Here is a 13,179-nt window from a genome sequence, read left to right on the forward strand (position 1 = left end):
CGGGGTCGGTCAGGAGAGAGATCCCAATAGTAGCAGAGGTCCCCGTGCCCCATGTGCGGGAAGATGCATTCAGGGGTTTGCTACATGGAGTTACCCGTATGCTATGGATGTGGGATGAGGGTTCATATTCTAAGGCATTGTCATGTATCTCGCCAGAGAGCGGGTAGGGGTATAGCACAGTCATCCAGTCCAGCAGTTGCTACATCTTCATCCCCCTCTCCAGCTCGAGGTACCCCAACACCCGCGGGGCGTGGTACAGCTAGGGGTGGTGCGCAAATTTTGGGAGGACCCAGCCGGTTCTATGCTATGAGTGGTCACCAAACCACAGAGGCTTCTCCGGATGTTGTTATAGGTATTTTGACTATCCAATCTCATGATGTGTATGCACTTATTGACCCTAGTTCCACTTTGTCCTATGTTACCCCTTTTGTTGCTATGAAATTTAGGATAGAACCGGATCAGCTTCATGAGCCATTTTCGGTGTCTACTCTGGTTCATGAGTCTATTACGGCTGCTCGAGTTTATAGAGGTTGTGTTGTTATGGTGCCTGGTAAGGGTACCATCGCCGATCTTATTGAATTGGGGATGGTCGGTTTTGATGTAATGATGGGAATGGATTGGCTTTATTCATGGTTTGCCAAACGTGGTTGTCGGACTAGAACTATGAGGCTTGAGTTTCCTAATGAGCCGGTTATTGAATGGAAGGGAGATAATGTAGTGTCTAAAGGTCGGTTTAGTTCATACCTTAAGGCTGCAAAGATGATCAAGAAGGGGAGTATCTATCATTTAGTTCGGGTTATAGACACCGATGCCAAGGCACTTAGCCTTGAGTTCATACCAGGCGTGAATGAATTATCGGATGTCTTTCAAGATAAGCTCCCTGGGATCCTACCAGACAAGGATATTGATTTTGGGATCGTTGTAATGTCAGGCACGCACCCTGTATCAATCCCACCTTACATAATGGCGTTGACAAAATTGAAAGATCTAAAGGAACAATTGAAGGATTTGCTAGAGAAGGGTTTCTTCCGGCCAAGTGTGTCACCATGGGGCGAACTGGTTTTGTTTGTAAGGAAGAAAAATAGGTCTCTATTGATGTGTATTGACTACCGGCAACTTAACAAAGTCACAATAAAACAAAAATACCCTCTACCAAGAATAGATGACTTCTTTGATCAATTGCAAGATGTTTCGTGTTTCTCAAAAATTGACTTGCGGTCCGGGTATCATCAATTATAGATAAGAGACCAGAATATTCAAAAAATAGCTTTTGGGACTCGGTATGGGCACTTTGAATTTCTAGTAATGTCTTTTGGGCTAACAAATGCCCCTGCAGCTTTCTTGGATCTTATGAATCGAGTCTTCAAGACTTTTTTAGACTCCTTTGTGGTAGTGTTCATTAACGATATTCTTGTGTATTACCAAAGTCAGGAGGACCATGCTAACCATCTCAGGGCAGTTATGCACACTCTTCAGCAACATCAACAGTATGCAAAATTTTTGAAATGTGAATTTTGGCTTGAATTTGCTGCATTATTGGGCCATGTCGTCTCTAGGGAAGGGAATTATTGTTGATCCTCAAAAGATTGAAGCAATGCAGAATTGACCTAGACCGACCACTCCTACAGAGATTCGCAGTTTCTTGGGTTTGGCTAAGTACTACAAAAGGATTGTGGAGGGATTTTCTACTCTTGCCTCTCCATTGACCAAATTGACGCAAAAAGTAGTTAAGTTCCAGTGGTCCGATGTTTGTGAATGGAGCTTCCATGAATTGAAATCATGATTGACTACAACACCGGTATTAACCCTGCTAGAGGGTACAGAGTAATTTGTGGTGTATTGCGATGCTTCAAGGATCGGGCTTGGGTGTGTGTTAATGCAACACGACAAGGTTATAACTTACGCTTCTAGGCAACTCAAGAATCATGAAAAGAACTATCCAACCCATGACTTAGAGCTTGTGGTAGTGGTGTTTTCACTAAAGATTTGGCGACATTATTTGTATGGGGTCCATGTGGATGTGTTTACGAACCACAAGAGCCTTCAATATATTTTCAAGCAAAAGGAGTTGAATCTGAGACATAGAAGATGGCTAGAGTTACTCAAAGACTATGACATTGATATTCTCTATCACCAGGGAAAGGCTAATGTTGTGGCAGATGCTATTAGTCGAAAATCTATGGGAAGTTTGGCTTATTTGAAGGCGTATCAGAGGTCGTTGGCCAGGGAGATTCACTAGTTGGCTAGTTTAGGAGTTCGTCTTGCGGACTCTAGCGAAGGGGGAGTGGTCGTGCAGGATAGGGTTGAATCATCGCTTGTGGAGGAAGTAAAAGAGAAGTAATTCAATGATCCATTATTAGCACAACTGAAAGAGGGGATTCATAAACACAAGACCACAACTTTTTCCTTTGTCATGGTTGATGGTAGCCTATAGTACCAAGGCCGCCTATGTGTTCCAGATATTGAAGGTCTACGGGAAAGAATCATGGAAGAATCTCACAATCCCAGGTATTCCATACACTAATGTTAAACAATAATTTATCATGACGTCAACGAAGTTTATTGGTGGAACAACATGAAAAAGGATGTGGCGGACTTAACTATCAGCAAGTGAAGGCCGAACATCAAAGGTCTGACGGATTGGCTCAAAGCATAGAAATTCCAAAGTGTAAATGGGAGATGATCAACATGGATTTTTTGGTACGGTTACCGCGCACTCCGTGCAAGTTCAACTCAATTTGGGTGATCGTGGATAGACTCACCAAATCAGCGCACTTCTTGCCTGTTAAATCTACTGACAAAGCTGAACAGTATGCTCAGTTGTATATCAGGGAAATAGTCAGGTTGCATGGCACTCCAGTCTCAATCATATCATATTGAGGGGCTCAGTTCACAGACAACATTTGTAAGAAATTTCAGCAAGGTTTGCGCACGCAGGTAAATCTTAGCAACGGTTTTCACCCTCAGACTGACGGGCAAGCAGAGTGGACTATTCAGACGCTCGAGGACATGTTGCATGCTTGTGTTCTTGATTTCAAGGGTATCTGTGATGATAATTTGCCACTCATAGAGTTTGCTTATAACAATAGCTTCCATGCTAGTATCCAGATGGCACCATTGGAGGCGTTATATGGTTGGAGTTGTAGGTCTCCCATTGGGTGGTTCGAGATTAGAGAAGCTAAATTGGTAGGGCCGGACCTCATGCATTAGGATATGGAGAAAGTCACGATTATTAATGAGAGGTTGGAAACTGCTCAAAGTCGCCAAAAGTCTTATTCGGACGTTCGTCGCAGAGATTTGGAGTTCAAAGAAGATGACTGGGTATTTTTGAAGGTTTCCCCTATGAAGGGTATCATGCGGTTTGGAAAGAAAGAAAAATTGAGTTTGAGGTATGTCGGACCATATAGAATCATTTAGAGGATTGGTCAGGTGGCATACAAGCTCGAGCTGCCACCCGAGATATCATTGGTACACCCAATCTTCCATGTCTATATTGAAGAAGGTAGTGAGAGATCCGTCCACTATTGTGCAAGTTGAAACTATTGAGGTTAATGAAGAACTGTCATATGAAGGAGTTCCAGTTGCCATTCTTGACAGGCAAGTCCGGAAATTGAGAAATAAGGAAATTGCCTCCGTAAAAGTGTTATGGCGGAACCAGCAAGTTGAGGAAGCCACTTGGGAAGACGAGGAAGAAATGAGAAAGAAGTACCCACATTTGTTTGTATATCCATGTAATAGCTTTTATGCATTTGGTTCTTATGACTTCTTATCCTTTGATTTGATATATGTAAATCTGTTCTATTTTTGTTATATATTTCCTATGCGGCCATGGTTAGTGTTGTACAAGTTATGTTATGTCTATGGAATATGTATATGCTATTAGGATATGTTTCTAGGGCTCTCTAATGGGTGGATAGGTCTATATACAAGGGAAACTCTGCAAAATTTTTTGAAAGATGAGGTTGCACAAAGATTGCTAATGAGTGAACCTTGATCCTCATTTGAGGAAGAATGATCTTATGTGGGGGAAGATGTAAGGCCCCGTGAATTTTTCTCAAAAACCCGAAAGATCGTAGTGCCAAATTAGCAAGCTTACCGCGGTTCGGACCTTTTGGACTGATCTATGCATTAAAAAGTTAGGGAATAATATTTTTCAGAAAAGCGTATTTCTATGGTCCATTAAGCAGTCGCATAATAGCTATGAGGACCGCATAATCGCCGCAGAGTCAGACAGTTTGATGGTTAATTTTGAGGTCAACTACGCGGCCAATTATGCGATCGCATAATCAATATACGGGCCGCATAGTCATCGCATAATACCTTTGGAATTTTTGCGAGGGGCAGTTCTGCTGTACATTATGCGACCACAAAACAGGTATGGGGACTGTATTCTTTTCGCTTACCCCCCAGTTTGTTCAGGTTTTGGGGGCCATTTTTACTGTCCCTTTTGCGGTCCACATGTCAATTATGCGATCACAGATTTTTTCGGGGATCCTATTTTCTAACTTTTAAAACCCGACCCCATCACATTAAAAACACCCCATTAGACCCCTTTTATGTTATTTTACTACAAATAGAGTAAGAGAAGAAGTTCTAGAGGGAGAGGGAGTGATCTTCATCAAGTCCCCGATTAATCCTTGCCCAAACCATTGAAGATTATCAAGTAAAACTACTAGTCCTTCACCCCAAGAGGTAAGAACTGGATCCCTAACCTTTGGTTTCAAAATTCACACTAGAATGAGTAATTAGCATGTGGATTCATGGGTACAAAAATGGACTTTCTTGCATGCAGAAAAGATAATAGGGTATGGGGAGGTTGTGAGCTAAAAAGATAGCAATTTGGGGTGTAAGATGTTGAAAATCCCTCACAAAAGGGTCCTAAAATCACAATGCACGCTTAGTGCTTGATAATATGCTCAAATGAGCTAGATTCTTAATCATGTCTCTAATTCTTGGTTCAATTTGTAATTCTCATAAAATAGATTAAAGTTGCTAAGAGTCCCGGAATTTTGTAAGAATTTAGGGAAAGCTCTATTGACGTATGTATGGATAAAACCCCCTCTTATTAGAAATTGAGCTCCGTTGGCGTATATGCAAATGTGGTAAGACTAAAATTGGATTGATGAATTGATTGTTATTTCACATGAATTGGTTTTGCAACTATATATACGTGAAAGGTGTGCCTCAGCGTGTTCAATATACTATTTTTGATAATTTAAAGATATGCGAAGAATATAAACCATGTGTTGGAATGCCTAGACCTTAAGTCAAGATTAAAACTGAGACTGTCATGCCAACTATGGGAAATCTTATCTATGCTTACAACATGAATTGCTCTTGTATGTGCCTATTATCCTAAATTACAAGGTTAGTATTGAAAGTGGAAATAGTGTGATAATTGTGTTCCTAAGTGCCTATGAATTGATATGACTGTCATGCCAACTATGTGAAATCTTATCTATGCTTACAACCTGAATTGCTCCTGTATGTGCCTATTATCCTAAATTTCAAGGTTAGTATTGAAAGTGGAAATGGTGTGATAATTGTATACCTAGGTGCCTATGAATTGATATATGTGAAATAAAGATTGAAACGAGATGATTAATGAGAAAGGAACAACGCCTTGGTAAGGCGGCCTAGCCGATCGGGCCGAGATCGGATGCCATGCCGCACACATGATGGTATTGTGTTGATATTGAATTCCAGAAACTGAGAATGAGATTGTGATTGAGGTACATGTCTCAAATGAGGCAACCTAGCCGATTGGATCGTGATCGGAATCCACTCAAAAATGCGGTGGTATTCTAAATAATGATGAACAGTATGAAATGCCCCAAAATAAAGCTATGGAAATTATGTGAAAGTTATGTGATTCTTTTATTTGATGATTTGGTGTTCGGTTAAAGATTTTGATTGTCTCTTGTGATTTCCTTGTTCTTGTATTATAGTTCTTTCTAATAAGATGGTGTTTAGTTATACATACTAGTACTATTCAATGGTACTAATGTCCCTTTTACCGGGGGTGCTACATTTTTGAATGAATGTATGTGTCTCCATAGTGGACAGTGCTGATCGCGTATAGCGGAGTATCCTCCTCTGAAAGTCTTGGTGAGCCCCTTTTTCCTTCGAGGGGTTAAGTTGTACATCATTTGTTGTAGACTTCCACTTTTGAGGTACAGCCGGGGCCTTATTGCCGGCATTGTCATAATTGTCTTTTGTATCCTTAGAGGCTCCGTAGACGTTTGCGTGGGTTATGTACGGGTGTTGGAAGGGTCAATGAACTGTGTTGTAATTCTAAACTCTAGTTCTTCTAAACTATAACTATATGAAATCTTGGAAACTTAGCCATGGTCTAAGGTTTGTAATATAAAAATGAACTAACAATGTCGAATGTACTATCTTTACTATTGTCTAAATAAATGAAAGTGTGGTTACCTTAATCATATTGTGTTGGGTAGAAAGTGTTAAAAAGGCTTTCTCAGTTGGGTTCACTCGATTGAGCGCATGTCGCGCCTTGGGGCGTGACAGTTTATTTCCTTATTTGCTGAGGATTTTGCTATTTTGAGCCGCTATCCCTTTTTATAGAATTCTTCTTCCTTACGTCAGCTTTTCTATCATTTTGAATCAAAGTTCGCCTGAGTATTCATTTTCCTTCCCTTGTTTTATTATCGTTGTGGCTGCCATGCCTAAATCCATTCACCAAGAAGAGGAGGGTTCCGCTTCTTCTTCCTGCTCAATCGGTGGTATACCGCCGGCGTCTCGCGAGCCAATCTCAAGACACTTTGTCTCAAGGAGTGATATTTTGCTAGAGGCCTCCCAATGTCGAAGGCCATTTGGATCATGCATCATGACTTACTTCATTAATAGGAGAGGAACACCTCGAGGAAGTGAGGAGAGACTCTGGATGGGGAGAAAAGGTGGTACTGCAGGTACCCTCCACGGAAGAGAACATTACGACTCATACAGAGGGGTTTTAACACGTATACGCGTACCCCTTCACATTGGGTCCTATTGATAGAGTCGTGTTTGACTTCTGTCGAAGATATCGGGCTACCCTAGCATGGGATCACCCATCGTTCTGGAGGATAGTGCTGATGATGAGGTTCTTTGTAGAAAGAGCCGGGCTCGAGTTCACCATTATCCATCTCATCAAATTATACCAACCCTTTCATTGACAAGGCTTGATAGCTTTGCGATGCTGATCTACCAGACCCTTTGTTGTTGATGATGAAGAAAATGGGTACCGAGGATGGATTAATCGATTCATTCGAGTAAGGACTATCACTATTATCCCCGTGAAATTTCGTTCGTTTCCTGAGAAATGGAATTTCACACGTAAGTGGTGCACTTGTGTTCTTATTATTTTGCCCATGGTGAAGGCGGACTCTGTAAAGATGCTTTCCTTTCCTTTTCATTTTGCAGGAATCCAATGGATGCCATACGAGGTTCCTGAACTGGGGGATTCATCTCGGAAACTAGCAGCTTTCTTGACTTACGATGAGCGTAAGTGGCGAGATCTAGCCAAGGGTGGATGGGAGGCAAAACATCACGGTACGTGGTGTGTGGCTTGATTCCTTTGAAAGGGATTTTCTTTTATGTGTACTAACTCCATTACCACAGGCATTGGAGATTTTTTTGAGATGAGGTCATGCCCCCTCGGTGAGGAGGAATAATAGTCGACTTTGGGGTCGAGGATCGACAACAAACGGAAGGAGTCCTCAAAGAATGAGAGTTCTTATAGCGAGCGAAGCCCTTCTCGAAGGCTCGAAGAAGATGTACCTGCTCATCCTACGTAATCTGAGGATTCTAGCCTTGGAAAAGTAGTTCCTCTCTTGCCACCGTCTTCATTTTCCGCCGAAGGTACTTTGAGGTATACAGATGTTCAGTCGTCGTCCTCGCCCCCCGTTGAAGGTACTTCGAGGGATGTTCGAGACCAGGGGACGCTTAAATCAAGTAGGGTCTCGAGTGACCGTTCCCCCACCGAGATCAGTTCAACTAGGGCCAGTGAGACCAGGCCAGTAGGTGCACGCTCGACCTTTGAAGAGGCTTAGTGGCTTTGTTCTATGGTAAGCTTTGGTCGACTTCGTCTATCTTCTAATTTTACATTTTTATTTTCTTATTGAGCTTCTTTTTCATAGGCCTTCGACAAGCTAAAGTCTGAGCTGCTCGCCGTGAAGCTAGGTTTTGGAAAGCCTTGTATGAGGAGAAATCCCTCAAGCTTCTTTGCGATAAGAGTGGAGATGAGTTCATATACCTGTGGTACGAAGCGAGTAAGAGCCTGAACTACGAAAGCCACCTTGAGAAGCAGGTAACCTTTGCTCTGAGGGAATGCATGTTTGTTCTTCTAACCTCATGGATTAATATTTTGATACCTTAGTTGTAGAGAAAGGCAGAGGATTTGGAATGCCTTTGGGGCGAGGTCGGCCATGCCAAGCATGAGTGTAGCGAGCTAAGGACTCGGATAGATGCCCACGTTGCGGCCAAGAAGAATGCTCTGGCCAAGGTTTCTACGCTCGAGGTGCAACTTCGGAATGCCCGTGAGAACAACTTGATTCAGACGAGCAGGATTTCAAATATTGAGTCCAGGATTTTAGAGATGAAGGCTAAAGTTATGGACGCCCGGGCAGAAGCTTAAGAGATTCGGGCTAAGGTCGACAAGAAAGTGTCTGTCTATTTAAAAGATGCTGCCGAAGCTTAGCTTGAGCTGAGAAAGGTTTCTGATCGAGAGAGAAGAAGCAGTGAATATACTGGTGTAAATCTCAAAGGGAAACCCTTGAAGAGATTTATGCTATGGGCTTCGATCAATCGGAAGAGATAGCGCAGGCCAAGGCAGATGTATAAGATGCCATGTTCCTTTTGTGTTATGCCGAAGATAGTGGAGACGCGGTCGATGGGGCCAAAGTTCCTGAGGGGTAAATAGACTAGGTTTTTTCCTATTTGATTCTTTGTACAACGTTCTTAGAGAACTTTGTGCATGTATCCTTGCATTGTTTCATATATGCGTATATGTAATGAAACCCTTTGGTTTTCTCCTTTCATGAATTTATGTTTGCTCGTGTATGTTTTTCTTTGTCTTGAGTTTTGATGTTTTTGTCAATGATTATCTAGACAAATTAGCCTTCGAGTAAAAACCCTTAGGTTTGTAACTCGGCCCTGAGGCTTGTTGGAATGGCTCGTTGGTTCTTGCTTGTTGGGTCGGTACGACCTCTAATATAGGCTGGAATCTGGGCTATTACGCATTTGCCCTTAGGCATTTTTAGTTAACTGTTTTGGGCTTAGTCTCCAAGTTGGATTTCAACTCGAGCTCATTGACCCTTAAGATTTTAAGCTGGCCTTTAGGCGCTTAAGGTTTCGATTGGTACGACCTTTTAATATAGGCTGGAGACAGTGGCTCTTATGCATTGGGTCGGTACGACCTTTAATTTTAAACTGGCGACAGTGGCTCTTACGCATTGGGTCGGTACGACCTCTTATGTAGACTTTATTTTCCCTCTCTAATGACTTTTTAGGGCTTTTGTGTTCGCCCGACTCTTCGACTGTTCGATAAGAACCTCGATTATGAGCTGTTAGGTAGGAGTAATTCAGCATATTAGGAGGTTTTGCTCGACGGCTGAATTGTTTCGAAGCCTATTGTTTGGAGCTGATATGATCGAAGCTCTTTTTCATATGTCAAAGGTAGCCTGGTTAACCGGTTCTTTTCGAAGTTTATTTTGAAGTAATTGAAGGCCTGTGATTTATAGCGACGGTCGGGCGTCCTTGAGTCACATTAGTTGGCTGGACAACCTTGTGAACGTAGTGATTGTGTTTGGCCGGGGACTTTTTGTCCCCGAGTGAAGTAGTTTTAGCATCTATATCAATGGTATGCCTTTTTATGGGTATTATAAGTCCGGATATATAGCCTTAACTTTAAGATCAGGATTTATGCCTTTTGTAAGGTCTTATAAATTTGAAGATGCCTTTTTTTGAGGTCTTACATATAGGTTACTTGGTACAAGTTTAGTTCATACCTTTCTTGAGGTCATACAGATTTTGTAATGCCTTATAAAGGTCTTACTACCTCGAGGTTGCCCGTTTGGGGTCATACAGCCTCGGGTTTTTGACATATCGTTGGGGTGACAGTTAACAAAAGTCCCCGTGACGTCGAAAGTTTTTTGGCTCTTGAGTCGTTCTTTTGTAAACTTGGTGTTGCCTCATTGAGGGCTTACGAGTTCAAACTTTCCGACCCGGAGGTCTTAACGCTTCGATTTTTTTTCGGCAGTCCCGAAGTGTTCGGGAAATTCCTGGCTCTAAAGCCATTTCTTGTAAAAAATAGTGGACTCCTTTGAAGCGTAAAGAGTTTTGATGGAGGTAAAAGTATTCTTTGATTACTTGGCACAAGTATACATGTTTTCGTTGTCATGGTCTCAATTATTCTATGCGTACACGGTTCGTTCGACCGTTTGGCCTGATACATTATTTTCCTATCGAGACAGTTTTTGGAACATATGGGGGAATGCTCCCCAGTGTTCGAGGTTGATTGTAGAGAAGCCTTGAACAATTGCAAAATTCTCCTTATGTAGCATATAGATGTAGCCACCTTCATGGCACCAGCATGCGCCTTTATGGAAGAATCTGCCAGCATGGCAAAAGAGTCTATCGAATTCGGAGCTAGGTTGTGATACCACATCATGGCCCTTTCGAGAGTGTTTCCCTGAACTTGTTAGCAGGACCGATTCGATCTCGTCATGCCTTAGGTCGTTGCCCTTCATCAAACAAGTGTAAACAGTGACGTGCTCGTTAGGATATGAGGTTCCGTTGTACTTCGGAAAGTCGGGCATTCTAAATTTCTTCGGTATAGGCTTTGGAACGACATTTGATTGGAATGGCTTTCACACAAATTTCTTTGAATCAACACCCTTTAGGATCGGGGGTGCGCCCAGGATCTGGTCGACCCTCGAGTTGTAGGTTTCCACCCTTTTGCCACTGGCTTCCATCATTTTTTCGCCTGATTCGATCCTCTTTGTGAGGTCTTCGAGCATCTTAATAATAGTAGGGTCGTTTGCTAACCCGTTGTTTCTCGACCTTTCAGGTACCTGTTCGGTTCGAGGGGCCATTTTCGGGGCCGTTATACTTGGGGGTTTTTGGTGGCTTTGCAGTTGAGCAATTGCCAGTTGTTGTGCCTGCAACATCTCAAAAATAACGTGAAGGTTAACCTCCTGTTCCTCGCGAGCTGGGGTTTTGTGAGCTTCTTAGTGTTCTCCTTGTGAGGTCTTCGAGCATCTTCATAATAGTAGGGTCGGCTGCTGACCCGTTATTGCTCGACCTTTCAGGTACCTATTCGGTTCGAGCAGCCGTTTTTGGGGCCACTGTACTTGGGGTTTTTTAGTGGCATTGCAGTTGAGCAATTGCCAGCTGTTGTGCCTGCAACATCTCAAAAATAACGTGCGTTTACTGTGAAAATGCTAATAATAATTAAATTTGATTATGAGACTCTAAAAATACGTGATCTATTTTTATGTTAGTTGTTAAGTAGTTGATGCTATGTGTGAGACTTAGAAAAGAGATAGGAGTTAGGAATAAGGTGATAACCAAACCGATAGGTTAACAATCGCACCATCGAGCTTGTGGATCCGGAGCCTCAAGGTTGATTTCGGGGCTTGGCTGGGAGCTATTGCAGGTGGTCGAAATACGTCTAAAAGTTATAAGTAAAATCAATGAAGGCTATTTATATCAATAAATGGAAGCAATAATATCAAGAGAATGTGTTAGAGAGCAGAGAGAATGTTCTTGTATATTTCCTGTGGAGCAACTGAAGAAACAGAGGTTTACAGAATGACAAGGATCCCCTTTATATAGGAGGGGAATCCCAACATAGTACAAAATGCATTAACGACAGAGAAGCGGAGATGGGATAGCTAGATGACACCCTAACTCAGGGTTATGGTAGTCCACTAGGCTCTGTCAGTCCTAGTCGTGTGCCTTGGAAACTCCCCATTTCTACCATTGCCGCGGTCAACATTTCCCCAAGGTTGGGCGTCAACGAACCTCGAGGAAGGAAACTCTACCATAGCCCTGTAGCCTCGAGGCTTCGAGATAATCTTCTATGGTGCCTCGATCATAAGGAATTGGATCCTTCGATTTCACCGTATACTCGCGTTTCTTAGAGAGAAGAGATAAGAAATGATTTTGACATCCGACTCTTCGGACTTCCCGCGATGATGTCATACTGATGATGTAAGCCTCCGTGATTACCGAAACGTCCCGTCGTTTCACCTTTCTAGGATTATTCAAAGCATTATGGTTTTCAATTCTTCAAAGTTATAATGTCGTTGTCGGTTCAGCTCCCAAGGACACATTAAATGTGCCTGCCGTTACATTTTTCGAGGGCAAAAAATGGGGTCGTCGGTTATGCTGCCTCCCTTTCTATAAATGGGAGCCTCTTGGGATCAACCTTTCATCCAAGTTTCTTCCATATCTATCCATCCTCCTCTTCTCGCCTTTGTTACCCATTGTCGTTCACCATGTTTAAGGCCCATGGCCTCAAGATCATACGACAGCATTTCTATGAGTCATGCCATGACCTGTCTCCTAGACTTTCTTTGGTCGAGCGAGACTACACCATTTTGTTGTTGTTGTCATTGGCTCGGGACGACGAAGCCGATTTCTCCTGACTCAGGGAAATGTTTGGACTCCACAGTGCTGCTCACGAGGGTGTTTGGACTATACACCACTGCTCACCTCCCCTGATTACCTGGTGCGGTATCTCACTTCCTATGTTTTCCGTGAAGTGAGGTGGTACTATCTACTAACTGTTGCATCGCGCACCGGGGCAATGTCCCAAGAAGTGGCTTTACAATAATATCTTGGTGAAATCCATAATAGCCAGATTTTTCACCCAGCCACTTCTTCTTTCTTTCTACCTCTTATGCGTCACTTTGCTCTACTCCATCACTTTCTTCTTATTTATCTTCCCTTTTGAAGATTCCATTTTGAAGGATCGAGATAAAACTCCCAAAGAGGTGGTGTTCGAATATTCTACTGCCGAGGATGAACCTTTGAGAATTGATTAGGCTCTTGTCTTTTCTTACATGTGTACCTTTTTTCTTCTTTGTTTTTGTGTAAGGATCCTTCGTGGGCTTTTCTACTCAAATGTTAGGACCCCTCGAGGGATTTTGTAATCAAGTGCTTTCTGAATACAAA

General features: G+C 42.5%; 1 protein-coding gene across 1 annotated transcript; it reads left to right on the top strand.

The window, feature by feature from the left end:
* Positions 1 to 63: 63 nt before the first annotated feature.
* Positions 64 to 3,210, top strand: LOC138875407 (uncharacterized). Its single transcript, XM_070154233.1, has 4 exons — positions 64 to 1,059; positions 2,138 to 2,214; positions 2,559 to 2,838; positions 2,938 to 3,210. The coding sequence occupies exons 1-4, from the start codon at positions 64 to 66 to the stop codon at positions 3,208 to 3,210; spliced, it is 1,626 nt and encodes a 541-aa protein (XP_070010334.1).
* The last annotated feature ends 9,969 nt before the right edge of the window (positions 3,211 to 13,179 follow it).

This window comes from Nicotiana sylvestris, chromosome 8 (genome assembly GCF_000393655.2).
Source record: "Nicotiana sylvestris chromosome 8, ASM39365v2, whole genome shotgun sequence".
NCBI lineage: Eukaryota > Viridiplantae > Streptophyta > Magnoliopsida > Solanales > Solanaceae > Nicotiana > Nicotiana sylvestris.